This window comes from Amphiprion ocellaris, chromosome 8 (genome assembly GCF_022539595.1).
Source record: "Amphiprion ocellaris isolate individual 3 ecotype Okinawa chromosome 8, ASM2253959v1, whole genome shotgun sequence".
In the NCBI taxonomy this organism is placed as follows: Eukaryota; Metazoa; Chordata; class Actinopteri; family Pomacentridae; genus Amphiprion; species Amphiprion ocellaris.
Genome location: NC_072773.1, coordinates 33,491,915 through 33,515,687, shown reverse-complemented (window position 1 = coordinate 33,515,687; position 23,773 = coordinate 33,491,915). Strand labels below are relative to the sequence as shown.

General features: G+C 41.1%; 2 protein-coding genes and 1 long non-coding RNA gene across 6 annotated transcripts in view; 2 read left to right on the top strand and 1 right to left on the bottom strand.

Annotated features, from left to right (window-relative positions):
• LOC118470804 (uncharacterized) overlaps positions 1-23,773 on the top strand; it is a 132,774-nt gene that overhangs the window by 103,370 nt on the left and 5,631 nt on the right. The window lies entirely within an intron of this gene.
• On the top strand, positions 53-8,398 carry LOC111573372 (PPARGC1 and ESRR induced regulator, muscle 1). 2 transcript variants are annotated; one of them, XM_035951516.2, is made up of 4 exons: positions 53-384; positions 1,652-5,430; positions 6,884-7,000; positions 7,315-8,398. In XM_035951516.2, the coding sequence occupies exons 2-4, from the start codon at positions 1,674-1,676 to the stop codon at positions 7,428-7,430; spliced, it is 3,990 nt and encodes a 1,329-aa protein (XP_035807409.2). In that variant the 5' UTR covers positions 53-384; positions 1,652-1,673; the 3' UTR covers positions 7,431-8,398. The 2 variants fall into 2 exon arrangements, with proteins under 2 accessions (XP_035807409.2, XP_023133265.2); XM_023277497.3 differs by having other exon boundaries at positions 343-423.
• On the bottom strand, positions 9,340-22,192 carry plekhn1 (pleckstrin homology domain containing, family N member 1). 2 transcript variants are annotated; one of them, XM_023277506.3, is made up of 16 exons: positions 22,015-22,192; positions 20,207-20,297; positions 19,853-20,014; positions 18,870-18,950; positions 18,285-18,375; positions 16,291-16,424; positions 15,599-15,748; positions 14,413-14,493; positions 14,244-14,319; positions 13,847-13,992; positions 13,380-13,532; positions 12,424-12,666; positions 11,801-11,956; positions 11,298-11,537; positions 11,014-11,074; positions 9,340-10,161 (listed from the first exon to the last, which is right to left on the bottom strand). In XM_023277506.3, the coding sequence occupies exons 1-16, from the start codon at positions 22,086-22,088 to the stop codon at positions 9,977-9,979; spliced, it is 2,124 nt and encodes a 707-aa protein (XP_023133274.2). In that variant the 5' UTR covers positions 22,089-22,192; the 3' UTR covers positions 9,340-9,976. The 2 variants fall into 2 exon arrangements, with proteins under 2 accessions (XP_023133274.2, XP_035807410.2); XM_035951517.2 differs by having other exon boundaries at positions 11,298-11,534.

Here is a 23,773-nt window from a genome sequence, read left to right as displayed (position 1 = left end):
TAGAGCTCATTATCAGTTATTTGATCACAAATCATGATGAATAAAAGGGTCTCAAAACAAACATGAATAACTTTTAATACAGATTTCATTCGTATGCTACTAAACACAACAATAGCAAAACTAAAGCTGATGTATAACCAGTTTAGCAGTTTGCTATTGGAGTAACTATTTAAAGTCCTGAAATGTTATACCTCTGTTGGAGACTGCTGCTGTAAGAACACTGTGTGTATTACGTGATCAGAAGTACCACTCTATATTTATCAAATCATGGGGCATGCCGTGCTGCATGCACAAGAACGCCCACCAAAGGACATTCAGCATGGTGCTAGCTGGGACACCGACCTTCATCTCCTGCAGACCAGAATCACAACTGAAGCACAACAGGTAGGAAGCATGTTTGGATGTACAAGCACAACAAAACAGGTAAAAATACAAAAAAAAACTAATACTTTCTATATATGTATATATATGTATTACTATTACTAGCTGTTTTCATTCTAAATATTTTAAGTTATTTTAATTGTCGATAGAGAGACAAGAAATTTACTTTGCATTATATTACATTGTACCACATAGCTAGATATTAGAACAAGTTGTTGCATTGCATTTATATCAGCTACATACTTTAAATTGTGCTGTAAAAAGGATGTACTGTTAATATCGCTATGCATGTGTTTTTTAATTGCGTGAGTAGCTTTTTCTGCCAATTTGTTTAACTTATTCCAGTCTAGGGTTTTGTATTCATGCTTGTAATTTGGCTCTTCTAATGCTTTGCAGAAAAAATCAGTTTAAAAATTTATCATCAATTTTTTTTAATTACTTCACAAATGCACAGTTTAATTTTTAATCATTCACATTTTAGTTGTTGTTTCAGGAATGAATAAAAATTTTGTTTTGCACTTGTGATTAGATGGTGCCATTCGGGCCCATGGGGAGAAATGCACAGCCAGCCATGGACCCAGCAGTGCAGTCAGATAATCTTTGTAACGCATCTGACCATGCAATCATTTATGTGCTACTCTATTTTGGTGGGGTGTGGAGACATAAGTGAACATTACTCAAAGACTGCACCTTATTGTTCTGATTAATCAGAACAGCAGCCTCAAATGCTTTTTTGAGGGAATATAAGCAAATGAATGAATTCAACAATTACTGTAAAGAAAAGACAACTTCTAATAGTGTTGCAGATAATGTATTGTTACGAGCATTTTTTAAAAATACCTAACATATTGTATATATCTATTATAGCAGATAGATTAATGGTTGTGGGACTGAGTCTGTAGCTACCCCGACCGCTAATGGTACACTCCAATCACAAGCACAAAATATACTATAAATGGAAAATTTGAATCTAGAACCATTTTTAAATTTTGTTTATAAATACAATTCTGAAACAACAACTCAAATACAACAATTAAAAATTAGATTGAGAGACTGATATCTATTTGTGGACTAATTCTAAAAAACGGATAATGAAAGTTTCAATTCTGTTCTTCATTTAATTGATTTTAATTAGAGACCTGTGCCAGAATATGTTTCTTTGGTGTTTGCATTGAGAAGTGTATGATGCTAAAACTACCTGACAGTAATAAATCTACTTTTAAAAAAGACTTTTTATATTACAACTCCTTTATTTTTGATTTTTTTGCAGGTTGTACTGAGTCCAAGTCAAAATGGAGGACTTTGAATACAGCGTGGAGATCTGTGACCGTGACTGGGAATGCTTCTTTGCAGAATGCGAGGAATGTAATCTGCTTCCTCCTTCATTGGCAGGTGTGGATGATTCAGGGATGAGCGACATTGATGATACAGGAGCCATTCTTGCTAAAAGGGCTCAGAGAGCCGAGCTAACAGCAGGCTTTTCAGAGGCTGACCGCCCTATTGATGGACCCCCACACTGCGAGGGTTCTCCTGTGGAGCATTACCTCAGCAAACACAGCGTTGGTGGAATGGAGAGCGTCCTCTCGGGCAGCGAGGAGGACTTACACCTGCAGTCTGTCAATATTTTCTTTGAAAGGCTGAAAAGTTTCACAGAGGCTGAGCAGCCCTCCGAGCCAAGCCAAGAGAGAGATGGAAAAAACAGAGAGGCAGTACAAGAGGAGCAGCAGTGTAGTGATGGGCAGAGTGCCAGTAGAAGTGCTTTGCCAGAAAACATCCCCAAGTTAAACTCTCTGCCTGCCAGGGGTGAAGCAGCAGTTGGCAGTGAGACGTCGAGGCCTCTCGACACCATCAGGAACATAAATACAATGAAAAAAGTCGAGGCTGAGTCCAACGTTTCTCCACAACCTGCAGCCAATAACTCAGAGCTCAAGACTAACAAATCAGCTGCAATAGAGTTATTCATCAGAGATGAAGCCTGCACAGAAACCAGAGTAAATGAGGTAATATATCAGTCTCATGACTCACCAGACAGGGTCGTCTGCTCAGAAACAACAGCGCACACTCACACTGTGGAAACGTGTGCGCCTCTGGATGACGTAAAGCAGGAAGGTCTGTTGGCACCTCTCAGTGTAGATAATATTAAATGGTGGGAAGACCAAACCTTTAATGTGTTACAGTCAGATGCAGCAAGTACAAACAAAACAGTGAGCCAAGAATCATCTCCATCTGCCTCCATCAAAAGAAAAAGGAGAAAGAAGAGACGGCTCAGCGTGGAGCAGGGTGAGGGAGGGATTGGATATGAGAGGCAGGTTTCATTCAAGCAGAGTGATTCAGAAGAGGAGCGGTATGCTTTAAGACGAGGAACGGGTCTGTGTTTATCTGAGGATTTTAATCCATTTTATGCAAATGAACCTCAAAAAATCCCTTTCAGTCCTTATTCAGCCGCCAGCAGTTCCCCAATGGGTATATATGCTAAAGATGTAAAAGTAAATGATCTTTCTCACTCTGCTCCCCCATGTGACAGTCAATACCACTATTTGCCAGAGAACGTAGTTAGACAGAAGAGGTGTACAGCAAGAGGCTCAGCTGAAAATATATCGACTAACAATAGGTCAGTAACCCCGCTCAGTCAACCTGATCACAATTTGATTTCCGTGCCAAACAGCAGCGCTAATGTAGCAACAAATTTACAGCCTCACAGCAAGTTACAGGTAGAAGAATTAACTGGGCTGAATACATATCCTGGAAGCCCAGTTTCAATTACTGAAGGTGTAACTGCATCAGACGTAACCAGAGGAAATCAAAGAGAGGACATCAAAGCAGGGGCTGTCCAGCAGTCTGATGAAATGAGACATTCTGTCAGTGGTTGTGAAAATGATCTAAATCTAAAATGTTCTCCAGCACAGGTCAAATCAGGAGTTCACAGTCTTTTACCATGTGTAGAGTCAAATGCTCCTGCTGTGGAAGTCAGCCAAAATGACAAACTATCTGCTGCTATGTCAGTCCTGGCCGGAGAGGCTGAAAATTCTGGCAGAGACGAGCACACACTGTGTCAAAGGGAGGCTGAGCCCCAACAACAGCTGGAAACTGACTGTCACAACACAGACCGATATAGCACCCCACTGGAAAAGACTCAGTTTTCTGTGTCTGCAACTGCTGGGATTATTTCTCACGCTCTGAACACAAAACCTCAGCAGTTCAAAACCGAAGCGTGTCCGTTCCAGCATGACATTTCCAGTGAAGTGACCTGCACTAATTTGACTTCAGATTGTATTCATGCACTGTCAGATAAAAGCTGTTTGTCTAAAAGTCCATCCAGCTTTGATATAGATAATACTGTAGAGCAAACAGAGGTTCAAACTTTGTCCAAATTTGATGTTTTATCTGAGAAAAACTCAAAAGCTGAGAAAGCTCAATCAGCAGCATTACAAATGAGGGTTTTAACAAGTAATGATCAGACAGGAACCACATTCTCCCCGTCTGAAGACCTAGTAGCAAGTCCTTCAGATGTCACGCATGTGTCATCCTGCTGTACTCTGGATACAGAATCTCTCATGTCGCTCTCAAATGAAGGTTTCACAGACATGTCGGCAAGTTCTTGTTCATCTGTCAGTGAGCACGATTCTGAATGTCAAGGAGAAAAGAAAGCACTAATCTTGGCAAAGCACATGGAAGAAGATGCTACATCTGAACCCAGAAGTAAACCAGGATCAGAATGCGACTTGTTGCAGGGAAGAGTAGATGATGTCACAGCGTCCAAAGCTGAAAGTAAACCTGAAAAGGAAGTGAACTCAGTGTTTGCCATGTCTTCTTTTTGGAGTGAGATGGAAAAGCTGACAATAAATGACATTTTGGGTTTACGAATGACCAACAAAAAAGCCCTCCCACCTCTACAGGAAAGTGAGGAGAGTAACATGTTTGCAGTGACGAACTCCGGCTTTTTTACTCCAGTGGATGATTCCAAGCCCGAGCAAAGCAACGAGGACACATCCAGTGTTCTTGGTTCTGTAGGACCAAGTTTACAATTTTCCCCTTCGAGAAGTGTTATGTGGGAGAGTGAACCTGTCCCGGTGAGGCGAGGTGCAGATATTTACCCGGAAAATATGATGTTGACATCTATGGCTGACACTTCCCAAGCTGTCATCTCTGAAAGAGCTCAAAAGGGCATCAGAAAGATTTACAAAAATGTCAGTGTGCAAAATTTACATGCCCTGGAATCTGAGTCTTTCAGCTACAGACAGAAAGGTGACACTTTACAAACCTTAGATGAAGGAGAATCAGAGTATTTCAGTGAGGGATTTGTGCCTAAGCGAGAAACAGATGCTGCCTCCTTGTCAGACACATACCGCATCTCTCTCACAGATATATTTCAGTACTTCTTCGGAGGAAAACAGTCTGTTCCCAGCCAGTCAGCTACAGATAGCATACCCGCCTTCTACACTGATGGAGATTCTGTCCCTGAAACATATGATCACTTTTTTTCAGAGTTTGATACAGAAACGTTCTTCTACCCTCTCATCACAGACGAAGATAAGGCCAAAGACAAACCAGTTCCCATCTTTTCCTACTCTCGCTCAGCTAATAGAAATCTGCAGTACCCAGAGGCTTATGATTATTTCTTTGCATCATCATCATCTGATGATTCCTCTGTGGAATCTGATGATGAAGATAACAGCAGCCCTGTGAGAGTGGTATCCAGATTCAGCCGTAATGCAAGCTCAGCACCGATTTCAACGGACATATATGAGAATTTTTTCACAGATAACGACGTCAAACAGAATTTCTTCTGGAAAACGACACTCTCCTTCAGGAGCATTAATTTTACAGCATCTACATGCCAGAAATCGACATCAAACTCTATGTCTCCGGTACCTGTGAAGCCAAGTAGCAGATCCTTTCCAAGGACTGTTTCTCCACTTAATGCATTGGGAAATCAAGATGCGACATTTCCAGATCCACTGCTGTACCACCTGGAGGAAAGGATCTCCAGACAACTAACACAGCAGCCTTTCAGATACGAAGACTTGCAGACGACTGTTTCAAATCCAAGTAAGTCGTTTTTAAGACAGCGATGCCAACATTAACTATAAAAGGACTACTCATTAACTTTTATCATTTACCGTTACTAGTTACTGGAATTAAAGTAGATGTCAGCGTTGATGGGTATCTAGACAGCTGATTCAGAATCACAGCTCTTACAGAGTTCCAGATACTTTTTGCAAATTAAAACTAAGATGTTTCTGTTTGTTGCGCATGAAAAATACATTTTTGACATTTCTGCTCCTGGAAATTTCAAGGGAAAAAGGTAAAACTAAAGGGACAACATGATGTGATGATAATATAAGCAGGAGTGTAGCACCATCACGAAAACTCAAAATACAAGATTGGACTTGAGACAGCTGTTGCTTATGCCTTCATCCTTTTTTATAACCACTAATTCTGATCAAGCCTATTCTAGTTTGGGCTGGGTGAGGTGAGACAAATCAATTTGGTTTTACATACACCGCCAATGAGTTGTTTAAGTCTTCTCTTGCACAAAACTGTCACGTTTGAAGCAATTCTTAGGTGCTTTACATCCTGTTGAAATAGTTAAAAACAAGCCACTTATTACATTTCATCAACATCAGGTGATTGCTGGCCTTGGTTGGACCACTTTAAGCTTTAAATTTCTGAGTCCTTTTGTGCAACTCTAATTTGCCTCACTACCCTAATTTTAATGAGATGCCTCTGAAAACATAGTAAAGATTGGTTTAACTCTAACAGACAGTAGTGTCTTTGTTAAACCAGTGACCTGTTAGGTATATGTACGTATAACTTTCATTAAAACAATGTATCTGTCGTATTTGACAGCTAAGCTCTTTTTGTTTTCCTCACATGTGGTCAGTTAGAATGTAGGACACGTTAGTCAGTCAGCTGTTACAGTCATGACCACGACGGATTCTCTTTCCTCAGCTGTCAGGCGACACTGACTGACTGCAGGCACGTAGTGATGAAGCCAAGAGGAACAGTAGTACGTGATAACTCGACTTCACTCAATGAGTGTCTTCTCTAAGCTGCCAGGAGGGCGCAGTAGTTCATGACGGGCTGTGAAGGAAAACAAAATTACCTTGTCTTCGGGAGGCTTTATGCATACGTAAATCCCTTTTCTTAAAACACAAATGCACTTTTATTAGATAGTAACTCATAACCTGCTAATATGACATTGTTGTTGTTCAGGGTTCATCTTTAAGGATTATTTTGAAGGCCACAAGAGTCACAGTTTCAGTGACCAGTAGCATCAAGCAGCCTTGTTTGTTTACAGAACTGTGAACTGTGCAGGAGTTAGCCGAGTCACAGTGTGACAAAAGAGGGAGTCCCAACATTATTGGAAGCGTGTTAACATCACCGATTATAATGTCCCTGAATTCCCAGTGGGCTTCTCTGTGGATATGTAATAATTATTATCTTGTGTGTTGTGTATTCATGAACAGCTTAATGATTGAAATGTTTCCTATCTGTGCAGGGTTGGATGCCTCACTGCTGCCCCTCAAACAGACAGATATGTGTCTGGTTTGTATTGCATTTGCTTCATGGGTGTTGAAGACTGCAAACCCACAAGTTGGAGATGCCTGGAAAGCTGGTGTGTATGATCATTTGTACTGTTAATGTAATTTAGTACTTTAGAAAACCTGCAAACCTTGCTTTTTGATGACTCATGTTCATTCAGTCACTATGTTTCTATCTGTGCAATATTTGAATTTGATATTGAAATCCATACATTGAGTTTGTTTAAGGACTGCAGGGATGATGCTGTAAAACATGTAAAACCAGTAAATATTGGCATAAAATCAGCAGAACGCTTCAAGAAAATCCTCCTCAGGAGATGTAAAGAAACTCTCAAGAAATTCAAAAGTCTTGTAAGTACTGTGATGACTTTTGTTTGTATTTTCACAGTTCTGCTGGCGAATGTAAGCGCTCTATCAGCCATCCAATACCTTCGTAAGTACGTCAAAGTGAAGGCAGCAGCCGGTGAGACGAAACTGCATCAAGCTGCACTGACTGATTCTTGATCAGATTCCTTCTGCCTCTGAATACGTCATGATTGAAATGATTCATTTTTCCATGAAGGCCTGAAGTGAGTCGTTGCAGGACCTGAGTGCTTGAGGAATTTTAATGGGTTGTTACATGTTTGCACTATCTTAAGTTTCATTCATCCTAATAACAGTTGTTTTACTTCTCGTTCATGAGCAAGGACCATCAATCAATCAGATGCGCAAGATTGTTTTTAAGTGAGAAGTAGGATAATGGACTGCAGTATGGAAAGGCTTAGATGGGGATCAGCAGCAGTTCCACGCTGGCAGACCCCCAGCAGAAAAGGAAAGAGGCAGAAGTAGAGGGATGGAGGGTGGGGCATGGCAAGAACAAACAGGTGTGTGGGGTAGGTAGGCATTTATGGGCATATGGCAAGAAGGGCAGATTTAGAGGTGTGGTCCTTCTCCTAAACGTCAGATAAAAATGGTACCTCTATCTAAATTCTTGTACTTTGACCCCTTAACATCTGAAAGCATACATATCAAATATAAAATGACCAAAGGCAAGATAAGACTTGTTTTTGTGAAAGAAGGCTTTAGAGATCTGTAAATAATGTTTATGTACTGAAGAGAGATTAGAGGCAGGTTTACTCAGAGCTGTACAGACTTGAGATGATGGATAGGTGTGTGATAAATGGATTAACTTGAGGCATGTGCAGAATGTAATTTTATATTGTAGATGTTTACATGCAGAGTTTCTTTCTAACACTTATTTCAAAAATTTATTGCACAGGTGCAATATTTAGCACTGCAATTCAACGACACTCCCTTAAAAACATATAATTTATTTTCGGGACAGTATGCTGTGCCAGTATCCATTATATACTATGTTCAGGGCATTTTATTGTCATGATAGGTCATTTATAGATGACTGTTCAGTATTGTCATGTGGGTTACACTGAGTTCTTTATGTCTGTAAGTTTAACTACAGTAAACTGTCTCTTCGAGTTTGTGTGCCGAGTCTGTTCTTCAAAATGAATTTAAACCCTCCAAACACTAGAGGGCGACATAAACTCATGTAAGAACCTGCACTGGAGGGCCAAAACTGTGTGAGCTGCAGTTTTCAAATGACTTGCAAAATGTTTTTTCTTAAGAGACCCAGATTTTCACTTCAGGCTTCTAATTAATGTAATACATTATTAAGATGTGCATAGTCAACTTTGTTGCCTGCCAAGAATTTCTATTAAAGAATCAAATTTTTCTTCAGCAGATGGCAAAGTTGAGTTAGAAAATGTAACAGACAGTCCTCTCACAAACACCCATTTAGATTTTGGTACATTTCCATAAGTGCATATGGATAATCGAATACATATTTATCTAAAATCCTTTACTAGGTCCTACACAGATTTCAAAGGAATGTTGCCTGATCAAAAAGGTTCTTAGTTTCCTTTTAAAGTAGTAATGCAGCATGTCTCCTTTACCTTTAATTTAGGTGCATAGATGATGGTTAATATCTCACAAGATTTTGACAATGCTCTGTGCAAATGAAGGAGAAAGGCATCTTGCAGCCTGTGGGGTCTACTCTGTGTGTAGATGTTAAATGTAAGGATATGGTCTGATTTTTTTTAATTATTTTTTGTACATTAACTGGTTTGATCAAAATTATAAACTTAAAAAAAGCTTGATTGATCTCTGCTTTGTCACAACTGCTCAACATGCAGTTAAGAAAACTGAAAATAAAGTAAAACCGAAGACAAATAATAGTAAAAATAAATACATACAAGTTAATATAAAAAAATTGAAGTGTTGTTAATCTCTGTCTTTCTATGTTCTGGTGAAATTGTAAGTTTAATGAACTGTTAGCTACTTTTTCAAAAAAATTAGCCAATATACTCATTTCCTATACATCTGTACATACAAGAGTGTCAAGACTGCATCAGACACAAACTGGGTGATAATTTTTTAGTTTTATTTCCAAATATATATAAACACTTCAAACAAAAATGGAAAAAAGTCACACGGGTGTCAGTACTGTACAGTCTTACTAGTAATATTAGCACCTTTAAGGCAGTCACTTGAATCCACATCTATTCACCTTGACAGTGTAATATAATAAATGTACAACATTTACAAAAATATACATAAATTCTCTACTATAACAAGCCCTGATGGAATGCTTTTTATAGCTTAAATTCAAAACGAAAGGAAACGCATAACAAGCAAAATGGACAGCCTGTTAGAAAATCCTTTAACTCTTAGAAAACAGGAGGTACCTCATATTAAACCTTTCACAGTGCAGTACAATAAAATAACATTAAAGCTCTGCTGTCTTCTTCTTGAATGCTGCATATATCAGACATCTGTAGTTTTTTACTTTCATAATGTTTTACTACTTGCCATTTTCTTTCATACCTGCATTTTCTGCTCGACTACCTCACATCTAACAAAGCAGTTCCTGGGATTTGTCGGTTCCTACTGTACACAACAGCAGCAACACCGGCTGTGCTTGTTGGCTTTTATTATCCCTCTGATAGAGATCTGTTGTTTGCACACGTCCAGACGAGTGCCGGCGCTATTGTTTTGTTTTATGACCATCTCTGCTGGGTTGCCATGGCACCAAGGCCTGTGGCCCCAAAGTCTAATCCTGTCCAGTGTGTCGAAATTCCAGACGTTGGCTGAATCATTCCAGTATCACAGTCGTAGTCCCAAATGTTGTCATAGTCAATTTCCTGGTCATCTGGTTCTGTGGGTTCGAGGTACGAATGGTGATCTATAGGATGAAAGAAGATTCCCAGGCATTAAGTTTCAAGCCGTGAAAGACAAACCTCGCGCTGACTGAATAAACTTGAACACAGTCCCACAGTTAATCATAGCGTGATTTGCATTGTCAAATAATATAAGCTGTAACTTTAAAACCAGTAGGGTAGCATGCCACTGTTACTGCACCTTAACTTGCTATTTATATTCAGAGAGTATAAAAACGTGCAACCTGTCAAATGAAATTATTGCACATTTAAAAAATAACCTGCTATCAGATAAAGGCTAGGGTTGTTTCATATGCGATAAGAGCCTTTAGATTGGTGTGCCCAGTTGTGTGCTATCAGTCACAGTGGAGGAGTGAATCCGGTCTACGGAACAGTATTCTCTTACATTAAGGATATCTGCACAAGTGGTGTTCGGAGCTGAGCTCCATTTCATTGTCACATTTGCTGCACCTTCGATTCTGTAACCTTTGAACTTCTGTCTACCTGCTGACAGACTGAAGAGTTCAGTCAATCCGAAGTGCAGTGTTAGATTTATGGTGTAATGGAGAGCAAGCAATGCGCTGTGTCCTTGGTGGTATTTAGGAAGGCGGCTCACTGTGCTGACTTTCATAACTCACACTTGTGTGGAAATATGACCCTGTAATGTTTAAAATTTGAAAGAGTGCCCATTGTTGCTTTATAAAACTATAAATTTATCCAGCTCTGCCTGGATAATAACACTCTACGTGTGACAAGATCAAACATCTTCAAGGTAAAGATGTTTTTATTAGGGCTTGAACACACTTGAACACTACACACAGGCACACTATACATAACAGAGGAATGTTTCATCGAGTGTACGTGCTTTCAATTCTTACCTGGTGAGTAACCGTAAGGCATCTGAGCGTTGTTCCTCACAGAGCTCGACGGGAGAAGTATCTATCAACAGATGTGAAAACAGAGAAAGTTACATCCCACGATCAACTATAACAAACACTCTCATGTTTCCTGAAATATGTGTTTCATCTGAAACACCTGTTCAAATATCACCTGCACCACAAGCATATATACTTCCTTTACCACCATGGAGTATTTCACTCTGTACCACAGCATTCCAAGAAACCGGAGTGTCCTGAGAGATGAGTGTATCTGTGCTTCTCACCTGCTCTGGCACTTGGCTGGGCAGAGGCAGCAGCTTTAGCCTTGCCACAGCTTCTGCTCTCTGCTCTGCTTGGCTTTGAGGCGTCTCCACCTCCAGGCCCATAGCCTGACCCTTGGAGTTAGTCAGGACCAGGCTTCTTCTGCAGCGTCTGCCCATGGGAGGGGTGTGGAGCTGGAAGGAGGATGGCAGGAGCTCCTGCTGGTGGTGTCGAAAGTGGATCGGTTCATTCCAGCTCTGCTGCTAAAGAACAGAGTGGGACATTTAAGAGTCGTACCGCTATAAGCTTGTAAAGTAGGAGTGATATTAAGGATTTGACTAAATCTGGCAGTTAAGGTTTTTCTATGTTCTGGGCCTGCTTTTTTTTTTTGCGATTTTATTAAAAAAAAACATGACCATAGTGGTATGTGCTTACAGGTATATGTGTGTGTTTGCACTGCTTGGTATCACACAGGCTGCACAGGTGTAAATTGAAGCAATGGATCCAGTATCATTGACCCACTTACCACCGGCCTGGCCTCATGCAGAGAGTAGATTTCAGGGCTGCAGGGCTCATCATACAGAGGCGACAAGGGTTGTCGTGGGGCGCACATGTCTGAGTGGCGCTGGGGGGTGTTGAGGGAGTAGCTCAGGGATGTCTGTGGAGTACTCCAGCTGTTAGACTGAGGATTTAAAGAGAAATGACAGTTAGTTTACACCATGAGAGGAAAGAAACATCAATCACCAAGTTTACTTCCGTCTTTTGATTTGTCACACTTCAAGTCATAAACACAGTAAACAATTACATAATCCACAAATAGCGTTGGGGTTTATGATATGATTAATAAACTCATATCTTGGGCCACTGCCAGATATGAATAGTGGCGCAGCAGAGATACATAGAGATAAGTACAGTAAATGTTTTTATAATTGAGATTTAATTCCTTGCGCAATTGAGTGGCTCAATCTTTCAACTTCAGTTTGCGTAAACGCCAACGTTACTCCGTTTGTTAACACCATACACACGATGACCCTCTCAGCCCAAAGCTTGGTGCGTCTATTTTAGTTACTGTGCACATGACATGTAAAATAAGTCAACAGTCTCAAAGGGAATATTTGGTTATCAAGTTAAGACGCCAGACTGAATTACCTTGACAAGCGGGGCTTTCTCCAGGCGCAGTGGGCTGACACGATGTAGGCCAGAGTAGGGTGTGCTGTACATCTGCGACAGCACTGAGCTCTCTGCTGGCTGCAGGTAGGAGCCACGCTGGGGGGAGGAGTAGCGCTGCGACAAAGGTCGAATGTCACGCTCAGGCCTGGTGTGGGAGGACATGCTGTTGGTTCTGCTGCCCAGCCGGGCAGTCTCAGTTGAGGAGGGACGGCTGGAGCTGTACTGTAGGGAGAAACAAACACACCCAGAGAAGAAGTCAGCAGAGAGTTGTGGTTTTATTACATGTATTGCAACAGAGACTTTAACACCTGAGTCCTATGGGAGAAAACATTCTAAACTGTCTTCACTCTACAACATTAGTTTTCTTGTGTTTTTTCGCAAACAGAGCATGTGGGAAAAAAGTTTCCATTAATTTAATTGGTAGAGTGGTGGTTCAGATCTGAAGGTGAACAGCAACATTTCTTCTGGGCACTCAGCCCTCTCCACTTTAAGCTAATTGGATGGGCAGACGGCCTGCATGGCCCCTCTCTTGGGGGAGTTTGGTCAGATGTCCTGATAATGCTGAGTGCTTCAGTACTTCTCAAAGAGTCTGAAGTTAACAGGCAAACTTTTTACTCCTCAAGCAGAATCTCAGAGTTTCTTATTTCCCTGCATTTAAAAGTTGTTTTGATGGTTAAATGTTTTGCAAAAAAAAAAAATGAGCTTGACGATCAACACCTGAGCATTTGTAACAGGAGCACTTTGGTCTGTAGACATTGCTTAATAATTAACTGTGCTAAAGAAAGGTGTTGCTGCTCAGCTCCACCAAAACAAACACAAGTCTTTTATAGCAGTCTACAATACCTTGCTACCATGTTTAGACCTGGGTCAATATTGTAGTGTTACTGTGTTTGATCAGGTTTATTATTTCAAGAACATGTAAACAGCTGACTTACACAGAGGGGCTCAGAGTATCCGGGGGAGAGAGGGTTTTCCTCATGAACTGGTAACTGAAGGTTTAGGGACCCATGTCCACTTGTTGACTGGCTGAATTTATGATGATCTATTTTTCCTTGACTGTTTCCAGTCCATCTGTCAAACTGTGGGGCCTGGAGATAAAAGGACACAAAAAAAGGATTAAAAATTTAGCTGGAAGCAAAGTCTTTTTTAGACTTCTACTGAACTGGTAGTTGTAATTTTAGTAGAGATGAATGAAGTCAGTTCATAATCATTCTCCATGTAAATGTACTAAAGAGGTGAGGCCAGATGGTCTGTCTCCTTTATCACATTTCCTCATACTTCACTTCACACCACCTGCATAGTCACGAAAGATATCGCTCTATAGTCATATATAGTTATGGATCATTAGCAGCTGTGAGTAACGTAATTTTCTGCCTGTGAACAGAGGCAAACACAGCCTCACCTCCTTGTTGGTCGGGGTGTAGATGATGTCATACACGGGGGGCGGGGGACTGAGAACGGGCACGTCAGCAGCTTTGAAATGCTGGATCCAGTCGCAGAACTCAGTCCTATCCAGACAGGACACCACTATGGGGTTGATCAGCTTCCCTGGGAAGTGAAGAGGAGAGGACAAAGGCCGTCATTTGGTCCACTTGCTCACTGGAATGTGCTATAGCAAGATTGTTATTCAGCAGGGATAAAACCAGCTCATTCATGGAGGGGTTACACTCTGTGACGCGAGCAGTGTCACGGAAAAGGCCACTTTGCATCAAACATACGCAAGAATGTACTCATTAAAATCCCTTTAACATGTCAGTTTAAATGACAACACGGTAAAGAGATTGATTCGGTGTATTTACCTTCAATCTTAAACGTGTTGGGCTTGACGTCTTGACAAGGTGTGGTCACCGTAATCATGTTGAGCGCAAGTTTTCCCTGTAATCACAATGACTCTTTAGCACAACTTCCTGATGCAAACACTAAATATACTGGATGAACACAACTCAGGATGTGATAGAAGTTTGGTACCTTATAGAAGAGTCCATCATTTTCTTCTGATAGGATGATCAGGGTTGATGGATACATCACCAGTAGTCTGTCATTCTGTTCCTGTGGACATACGATCACAGTTAGCTTTATGTAGTGTGTGTGACATATGTAATTACTCTTATCTAGTTGCAAAATTCTTTAATTCCACTTTAGCACTTTCCTACCATCTATTATTTTATTATCATTGTGTCAAAAGGCACATTAGATAAAAATCTGTTTCAGTCAGAACTTTTTAGGGCTGCATGATGGTTTAGTTCCTTGTTAAGGGTTTCTGTTTTTTAAACTCTCGGCAAATTTTGATACTGTGCAAGACAGACAGGCACCAAATACATCTAAGGGTAAGAAAGTAAGCGCTGATAACTCTAGTAGAGATAAGACTATGACTAGCACAAGGTACAAAGGTAACCGTGGGACCTGGTGCAAACTTGAAGCAAAAATGCCACTGTTATCCTTTAATACTGTGTTGTGAGGCATGCTTTAAATCCCAGTAAGAGCTTCAGTCAAACCAGTTAGCGGGGCATTTAAAGGTGCGGCAGACTGAGAGTTTATGTTTCCTCTCTCTCTTTGGGAGGGTGTGTCCGGACAGACAGCTGACATTCCAGCTGTGAGGTGAGTCGAGTCACTGCGTGAGCCCAGCAAATGCCTCTCACACACCCAGGCCCTAAATCTCACACACTTCAATCGGGCTGCCGCTATTTCCCACAGTGAATTAATTACAGATATTCATGCAAGCTGTGTCATGACTACTGCTTTTATTGGCTGCAACGTGAAGCTATGTTAGCATTGTTTGTTTGTGTTCATGTCTGATTTGGTTTGCATGGAGTCCTTTTTCATCAGGTGGTTGCAGGTATTTGACACCGTTCACTGTGTCAGAAAAATAATGATAATAGGAGAGGTGCAGTTTGCCAAAATATGGCCTCCACCCTCGTCACTCACTCCTTACATTGTGTTGAGGTAATGTGTGTATTGCCCAATTAGAAAACTGTGTGAGTCACCTGGATTTAGAGCTGTTGATACTCTGCCTTTATGCACAATGTGAAAAATTCCCAGGGTTTGCAAACATGTATGTATCATGAGTTACAGTCTGCTGTACGGTACATTTCCATAGATGGTCAAACGATAGGGGATAATGATTCATTCTTGATAAGCTGCAGTGATGTCGTACCTGACAAGGCAGGTGTTGTAGTCGGACTTTCGTTACATAGGTGATGGGGCCCAGGCTGTCCCGCTGAGACCCCTCCCACTCATAGATGGGCTCTCTGTTGATGGAGTTTCTCAGTTCCTCTCTTCCCTCAGGAGTCTCGTCCTTGTTTAGCTACAGTAAGCACACATGGGGTTACAGGAGTTAGACACATCACAAAGTAAATATGAAGAGCTCTGCCCTTAAGTAAAGTTAAACATGTTGATGTGGCCTCTCTCCCTGGAATGTCACTAATGTTTCTTCATCGAAAATGCTTCTAATCTTGAGGCTTATAAAGGAATCAGGAGCTCATTTGTTTTCTTCTCTCGTGACACATCTAGGTTCATGTGTTTCGTCAACCTTCTCCCAACCTGTGGGTGTAGAGTCAGCACTTTAACTTTGTGCAGATGTGAGGGTTAGTTTGATGCAGCCCACGATGAGGTCAAGGCCGCTCCCTGGTATCCAGGCCTCAGGGAGAGGCAGCAGTGGCCTACTGAGTCACCAAATTTATACACTCACACACATCCTGCCTCATCAGAAATTGCTAATTCACCAGGTGGGTTGGAAAAGACTCAAAGAGTTCAAATTTGGAAACAAAAAGGCACAAGAGAACTTTTTGTGCAGCCTGATGTAATATATCTACTCCCAAACACCAAAAATGGTATTGCCAAACTTACTTTGACTCTGGTGTAGTTTTCAGGTGCAATTGCAGTGCCTCCATTAGCCTCAATGTTTTCTTTCAGCAGGCCAAACCAAAGGTCCATCTCTTCTTGGTTGGCACAGTAGACAATGATGGGGTTAAGACTGACGCCTGCAGGGTGTAAAGGTCACAAGGTCAGTAAGGGTAAGTGTCACCCAGGTTTCTCTTTCTAAGCTTTTTACTATAAAGCTTTTTGTCACGTTAGCACATCCTTACAGTTCACACTCTTGGAAGTTATGAAACAAATACAGTAAACGTTAACACATGTTCAGGACAGTAAACCACATTTAAGACCTGTTACAGAAAAGCCCCTTTGACCTGCTGTTTGGCATTTAAAGACTGTAGGAGAGTCTTCCTCCCACAAACTGCTAACCCAGGAGGAATGAACAGGGCCTTGGATGAAGAGAGCTGGACTCTACCTATCAGTCCCACACATACCAGAGATAACCAGCACAGATAGTCTATTTCATCCCAGCCCTGTGGCTTTGTACTGTAATTGTCTGGAATCATGGCCCGTCAACCCCTCCTTAATCATCAGCTACTTTGGACTCATCTGTTGACTTCTCTTTTCATTCCAGCTCTTAATTTTAGACCTTGACCACAGCACTCCCGCACAAAGTTATGTCGTTTTACTCCCTATAAAAGTGCTTTTTTTTTTTTACAGTTCAGGCAAGGCGAGCATAGTGAATACTCTCAAAGTTTTGTTCACTTTACAGAGGTCATTAACTATTGTTTAAAGTAATTATCCGTTATTATCTAACTTTCACAGCCACATTAATTCAGACCATGTGAAAGCTTCCAGGAATTTTCACACATCCGCTCGTGCTGTATTTGCTTCGTCACCCTCTAACTCGGCGACGCCACATTTTTTGGCTCAGTGTGAGGAAGAAGCTGGACTCGCAGAGGAAATCTCTACCTCACATCTCTTACTTGACTCAGAATTTCGTCACGCTTCCTCCGCATGTTTCCTGTCAGTGATGCCTCCCGTAAAGTAAATAAAGGTTCGCACTGAACAATGAATAGAACTGAAATATAATACCACAAAATAGCAAACTTGATCTGGGAAATTGCTAAATCAATTTTATGAAAAAACAACCAAAGTGTGTCAATATTGTGACAGCAGAGATTTTGGGAAGATAGACGCATAAACACAGAAACTTTACACCTTTGTGAATGGGATGGACTTTTCACATGATGGATTGTTTTTTAGTTCAGTAATTTAACATTAATCTCTGACTTTTTGTTTCCCACGCAAGGACCAAAGCTATTTAATTGCTATAGCAGCTTATTTCTTCTTAATGAAAAAAATCTAAAGTTCAAAAGCTAAGTGGCATTTCTAACAGGCATTAACCTGAGCAGTTTTTGGAATGTGACCATAGATTATATGCGGTGACATGGCTAAGAGCGGTAGCTGGACTTTCCTGCACGACAGCTGGACTGACTGAAGTGCACCTGTTGTCTAACAAGCAGGGCCTTTAAGGCTGCTTTGGCCCTCTGACCGAGGGTGAAAGGGGCCCAGCTCTAGTTAGTCTTGGCTTTGAGTGGAGGTGAAGAGGTGAGGGGGCCGGTCGCGGCATCTTTGAATCACTGGAATGTGATAACATAGGAAATGCTGCAGCCTTAAATAGTGTGTGATTTTTAGGCTTTTTTTTTTTTTTTTTTTTTTTTTTTTTAAAATGAGGAGAATTTTTACTTTAATCCATAACTGATGAGAGGGACAAACATAGTAGCCTACCAGTAGAGGGACAAAATATAAATAGTGACAGATTTTGAGCATTAAATTAAGTTAGATAAAAAGTATTTTCGCTTCTTCTCTAGTTTAGCCACCTTTGTTGACCCACTGGTTTACAAAGCTCTTGCCAGGTTCAGTCTGAGTGATTGATTAGCTGATTCAATGCAGCCCATAAAACAAAACAGGTTATTAAGACATACCAGAGCACGGTGCCAACGCTATAGCGAAGTTAAACTTACCGTTTATCTGAAAGGCGAATTCCTGGGGTTGGCTGTGATTGCAGTTCTGTTGCAAGTTGCAGATGGTGAGTTCTTTCAACGGAAGAGTCCCCTAAACACAAAACAACACAAAAGTTTGATCATGCTTCCGTGGACGAAAACATTCTTTTATTCAAAAACTAAATGGAATCATTCCCCATGATGTTATGCTCAATTTAAGCTCTAAACTTTAACCAAAAATTAATCATCATGACACTGAGATCAGCCTTGTAAGCCAATGACGTATTGATGTCTGCCCTCCATATACCACCATCTATAATCTGACTAATACTGTATACAGGTGCTTAGCTGTCTCTTTTTGACGCAGAGTTGAGTTTTCAGCAGGCGCAGTGAAGCGATGATTAATGGCTGCTCACGCTTTATGAGACAAGTGAGGTAACAGAATCATACTTTCTGTTTACCAACATAGTGCTGGTTGACAGGGTACGACTGTCAGATGGTATGCTGACATAACATAAAACCTATTAAAAAATCAGACCTGACATAGTGATAAACTATAGATTTGAAAGAAGAGACGAGACTGCGTTGAGTTTAAAAAAATCCTACCTGGTACGTCAATCCAGTTGTGTTGTTGGAGACAAAATGAAGGTGTGTCTGGAAGAGATCCAGGTAGCAGTCGTGTATATCCTGCAGAGAAAGTAGGAGAAGGTGAGAGGTATGTTTGAGATGTCATGTGATACAAATTTAAATTTAGAATCTGTGAAACCTGCTGGTTTAGTGTTGATGAACTGAAACCTCACATGCACATACAGACGTGAAGATTCATGTTATACTCAGGTTTAATTTCTTTTTTGATGTTTCTGTCATGAGGAGTCAAATATTGCAACCTCAGTAATCTGAAGAATAATCATTATTTAAACATCAGCAAAGAACTATGTCTGTCAGATATTACAGGTTTTTTTTGTACTATGACATCTTGTTCTTGTATCATCTGCTGATTCACAGAGCGTTCACAGGAAATTTGATTTTGCAGCTTTAAGTTCTTCGATGCTGCAATATGTTCTCTTGCCACCGTGATGTCACTCCATCCATCAATGTTTTCTCTTCACTTTTTGACAGAGTTGTTGTGTCACTGCTTTGATAAATTGCTGTTCCCACCATGTGGAGCCGGCACATCCTCTATCAGTACGTGGGATCAGAGGAACTCTCTCTACCCTGAGGTTTTCTCTCAGAGATGTTTCGCAACCACAGCAAAAACAAGCATGTCCAAACACAGGCTGCGGTCCGCTTTGTGGAAAACTGATTGGATTATTCACAGGCAGCCACCACGTCAAAGCCAGCAGCTAGTTTCAGTGTGTTTGGTAGCTGCAGAGCAACATCCTGTTACTCGCCACCTGATTTTTTTTTGGTTTTGACACTCACAGGGATCACACTGATGACTGGCATGATGTGTCACTGTAGGCTTGGTCATTGTTTGAAACCTCATTGACCACAAAAAGGATTACGCAGCCTTATCTTTGTTTTCTTTTATTGTTGCTTTCCTGAGATTTCAACATACAGCTTGTCAGAAGTTGTTTTGCTCCACTCACCTGGCAGTGGAGGAAACGGAAACGGACTTTGGAGCTGTGAATCATCCGTCCGTAATTCTTCACATTGATGCTGCTCTTTTTCCAGCCGCTGGCCGGATCATAAGGAAACGGAGGATCCCATTTTATGTTCTCTATCGTCTGCAGATCTTTAGGGGACATTTCCTGCAACCAGTCATATTGTTAGCAAAGATGATGAATAAACCCTTGAGGCCTGGTGTTAAAATCAGAAGAGAGGCTGCAATAAAAGTCTAACAGCACACATGTTGACACTTATACAAGAGCAGCTCTGTTTGGTATGCAGATGGTTGAGATCCATGTTATCACCATGTCCTACAAACTGAAGGAGTTTCTTACCTTCCTGGGGGTGACCGTGCACAGGATATTGATGATGCTGTTGGACTTCTCCTGTCCCTCTTGGGGATTCTTCTTGCGAAACAGGCGACTGCTACAAGTGATAGAAGAAATCCCTGTGTTAGTCCACACTCTCCATTGTTTACCATCTATTCCATGTTTGCTGTTTAGTTAACTTCCCAACTGCAGTGTCAACAAGAGCCTTTTCCTATTTATGGGAGTTCACTCTTGTCTACTGTTGTCAGATGGACAGATGACCTAAATATACATTTTGCTCGACTGTTTTGCACTTTAAATTCAGAGTAGAGTTTTTACAGCAGACTGATATTTAATCAAATTGTGTCTCCTCATAAAAATCAATCTGAGCTCCTTCCTTTGTCCTTTTTCCATCAATGCCAGCTATTTAATGATCAGAACAATCAGGTCTTGTCTTCCTGATAGCGAGGATATGCATAGGAAAATCAGCATTGAATGTCCCTCTTTGTTTTGCATGACCCTCATCTGTTACCATTAGTGTCACATCTTTATGAGGAAGCTCCCTTACTGCAAAGATAAGGCTCGGGGACTGCTTTTACAAGCACAGCTTGTAGTTTATCTGCTTATCTGTACATATGTGTGCCAGTGTCCTCGGTACAACAATGCAGGCTTTTGTTTTCACGGTGGGAATCAAGGACTGTCTATTCAGGAAGTCTATGTTCAGCATTAATCACTAATTAGTGTCTGGTGAATGATGCTATTCCATTACATCTCTTTGTAAAATTTACTCGTACACAGTGAAAAATATAATAAGCACACACTGCCGTGCAATTTGCAGTTGAAAGGTGAAAGAGGACTGCATTGTAGATAATAGACAGGTAGTGGATTTGCACACCCAGCATTCTCCAAGTCACTGCTGTGGCATTCAGCACAACTCATTCCCCTTCTCTGTGGGGAATACCTGAGCCTGGCCTGATTCACCAACACAAAGACTTAGTAGGGTACACATGAAACAGGAACACTGAATGCGTTGTTTGAGCTGAACCATCGATCCGTCTTGGAAGGTGTATCAGTGTTCCAGGTTCAGCCATTAAATTTTGAAACCTAACGTTCGTTTTTTGTTTAAGTCGCTTCGACTTAAACATGGCATGGTTGCATGGCATGTTTGACAAAACCAGACCCTTGAATCATTACACAGCACAGGACAGAAGAGTGGAGTTGAGGCTAATTAGAAACAGATGTGTTAGTCCAGTAGAGTCGGCTGTACCAAGTGTAACATGCCCAGGCATATAATCCTGGAGGATTAAAGAAAATTGGAGAGAAAACCAAGTATAACGCAATATTGTCAGACATTTCCTTTATTCATGTTCAAAACCTCCAGGACAGGTCAGTACAAGCCATTATCTTATATATCATTAGTGATCAACCAGATCTTATCATTTAATAGCTGTAATTGTGATCATGATAATGAATGAGGTCAGGTCCTGATTTTTTTTTGGAGGGAAACAAGTTTCACTGACAGCTAGCAGATCATCTTCACAGAGATGCAAAGAGGAGGCAAATGGTAACTGGATCATTGACACCGTTGGCCAGACGGCCACCACTGAAGCATGACTTCGGGACTGTCCTGTATCACCATATGATCCTTACTCTGGCCTCACAAAATTCACAGCCTCTGTTTAACCCCACTGCTCAAACCCTGAAGAAATACCAAGAATTCCTTCCAACTGAAACACGCTGTCTAAAATAACTAACTGGTGTTAAGTTCATGACATGTGCTCTGTGTACACTCTGACACAAGTACAGAATACCTGGACAGGTTGAGTTGTTCTTACCTGTTTCTGCGTATGAAACTCTTGCTGGAGAACCTGAAGTTGTGCTGGGGGACACATGACATGCTGCTCCCCATGCTGCTATGCTCTGTGGGGCTTTGCGCTGGTTGGTAGAATAAAGTGTACTCCCTCTGTGATGGTTGAGTGTAAATCCAAGAGTGCAGTGTGCTCCCTGCTCAAGTCTGACTTGTACTGAGTGAGAAGTGGGCAGGGTGAGGGCTGTATGTGTCTGCGTAAAAGGGCGGAGTTTGGGGCTGCATCATAGCGTGCGTGGTGAATAAGCAGCAGGTCTCACACTCCCTCTGAGTAGCCTCTGTCTGCTAATTCAGTCCCAACAACAAAGGCAGGGGGTTTGGGCAGAAGTGTGCCATTTCACACCTTCCAGGAGCCAAATGGAGCTCATTGTCGGGTCCCAAATGCAATCAGTGGTCATTAAACACAGTAGATGGTGTGTGTCAATCAGAAGGGAAGAACTTCTCATGACATGCCCAGACATGAAAATGCCGTCACACTTAAGTATTCCATTTCTTCCTGACTCTCATACTTTCAACACATTTTGAAACTTGTCAAGGATGTGTTGTATTACAGTAAGTGTGTCTGTTTCGTAGTTTCAGAATGAAACACAGTGTGTTTCATATATTTAACCTGAGGAAGTGAACGTGTCTGGTGTCACATTGTTTTCAAACATGAGCTTCTGTCTGTCAGCAAGATATGAGCAGAGGATAGTTTAAACAGGATGCTTCTGAAGTCAAAGGCCAAAATTTTCATAAGGCAAGAAGAGTATGCAAACATATCTTGTTTGCATTTTAGGTAGTTCTCCCTAAATACAGTACCTGCCAACTGAAAGTAAGCACAAGACTTTAATAAACCATATGATTTTTAAATCAGCTTGTCTTCTCCTCACATATCTCAACGTCTATTATAACAGAATTAGGCATCCGTTTTAAAATAAAATTTAGTGTGGAGTCAATCAGTCACATTAGCCTTTTTACTTTCACCTTTCGACATTTAAGAATTAGGCCGATAATAGTTGGTTTTATGTTGCAACATCATGACTCATGATGAAACGTAATTTTCCAGAGTAGATTTTCCTTTAAGTGGACAGTGACAAGCGGTCAAATCAATCAGACGCAGGAGTCAAACCCTCGTGATCACGTTGTGCTGGCTCATTAATTAGGTCATTGTCTGTGATGAGCTGCTGCGATCTCGTCATGAAATGAGATGTGTGCTGCTGTGGTTTGTCAGTTAATCCCAACCTGTCGAACCAGTTGTTAAAACGGATACACCTGAGGCACCAACAGTCATCAGCCGCTTCACTGTAGAGCTGGTGCCGCTTCCAGCCTCCGACATTGTTCCCTACAACCCCGTTTGAGTGGTCGAATAATTTAATCAACAAAGACAGACTTAGAGTGAATGCGAATGAAGTTAATATAACATCTTGGTGAGAGACAGACAAGATTTAAAGGAGACCAGATAAGGAAGGAGTTCAGATAAGGAAAAACTTTAACTGGGAGAAAAATGAATCTCTGGAGGAGCTGTTTCAAGTAATGTGAATTTGGGTAGCAGTTGCTGAGCCACATTCCCTTAACACATTCCCTAACCTTCCAGGTGTGCTATGTATCACATGGAAAAGCCTCAACTGACATTTTATTTTGGGGGTTGGTGCTTCAACATTTATTTTAAATTACTAGGTAGGAGCATGTACCAATGTCTACAATCAATTTATGTACTATCCCCTATTCATTTTAAGCACATTTCCAGT

What these genes read in the sequence shown, in the direction of transcription:
- LOC111573372 (XM_035951516.2), top strand. Translation starts at nt 1,674, where the DNA reads ATGGAGGACTTTGAATACAGCGTGGAGATCTGTGACCGTGACTGGGAA. An exon ending in GACGACTGTTTCAAATCCAA is followed by an intron (nt 5,431 to 6,883) that starts GTAAGTCGTTTT and finishes CTATCTGTGCAG; the next exon opens with GGTTGGATGCCTCACTGCTG. An exon ending in TGGAGATGCCTGGAAAGCTG is followed by an intron (nt 7,001 to 7,314) that starts GTGTGTATGATC and finishes GTATTTTCACAG; the next exon opens with TTCTGCTGGCGAATGTAAGC.
- plekhn1 (XM_023277506.3), bottom strand. Translation starts at nt 22,088, where the DNA reads ATGGGGAGCAGCATGTCATGTGTCCCCCAGCACAACTTCAGGTTCTCC. An exon ending in ATTCGCCTTTCAGATAAACG is followed by an intron (nt 16,425 to 18,284) that starts GTAAGTTTAACT and finishes TACACCCTGCAG; the next exon opens with GCGTCAGTCTTAACCCCATC. An exon ending in CAACACGTTTAAGATTGAAG is followed by an intron (nt 13,993 to 14,243) that starts GTAAATACACCG and finishes TTCACTTCCCAG; the next exon opens with GGAAGCTGATCAACCCCATA.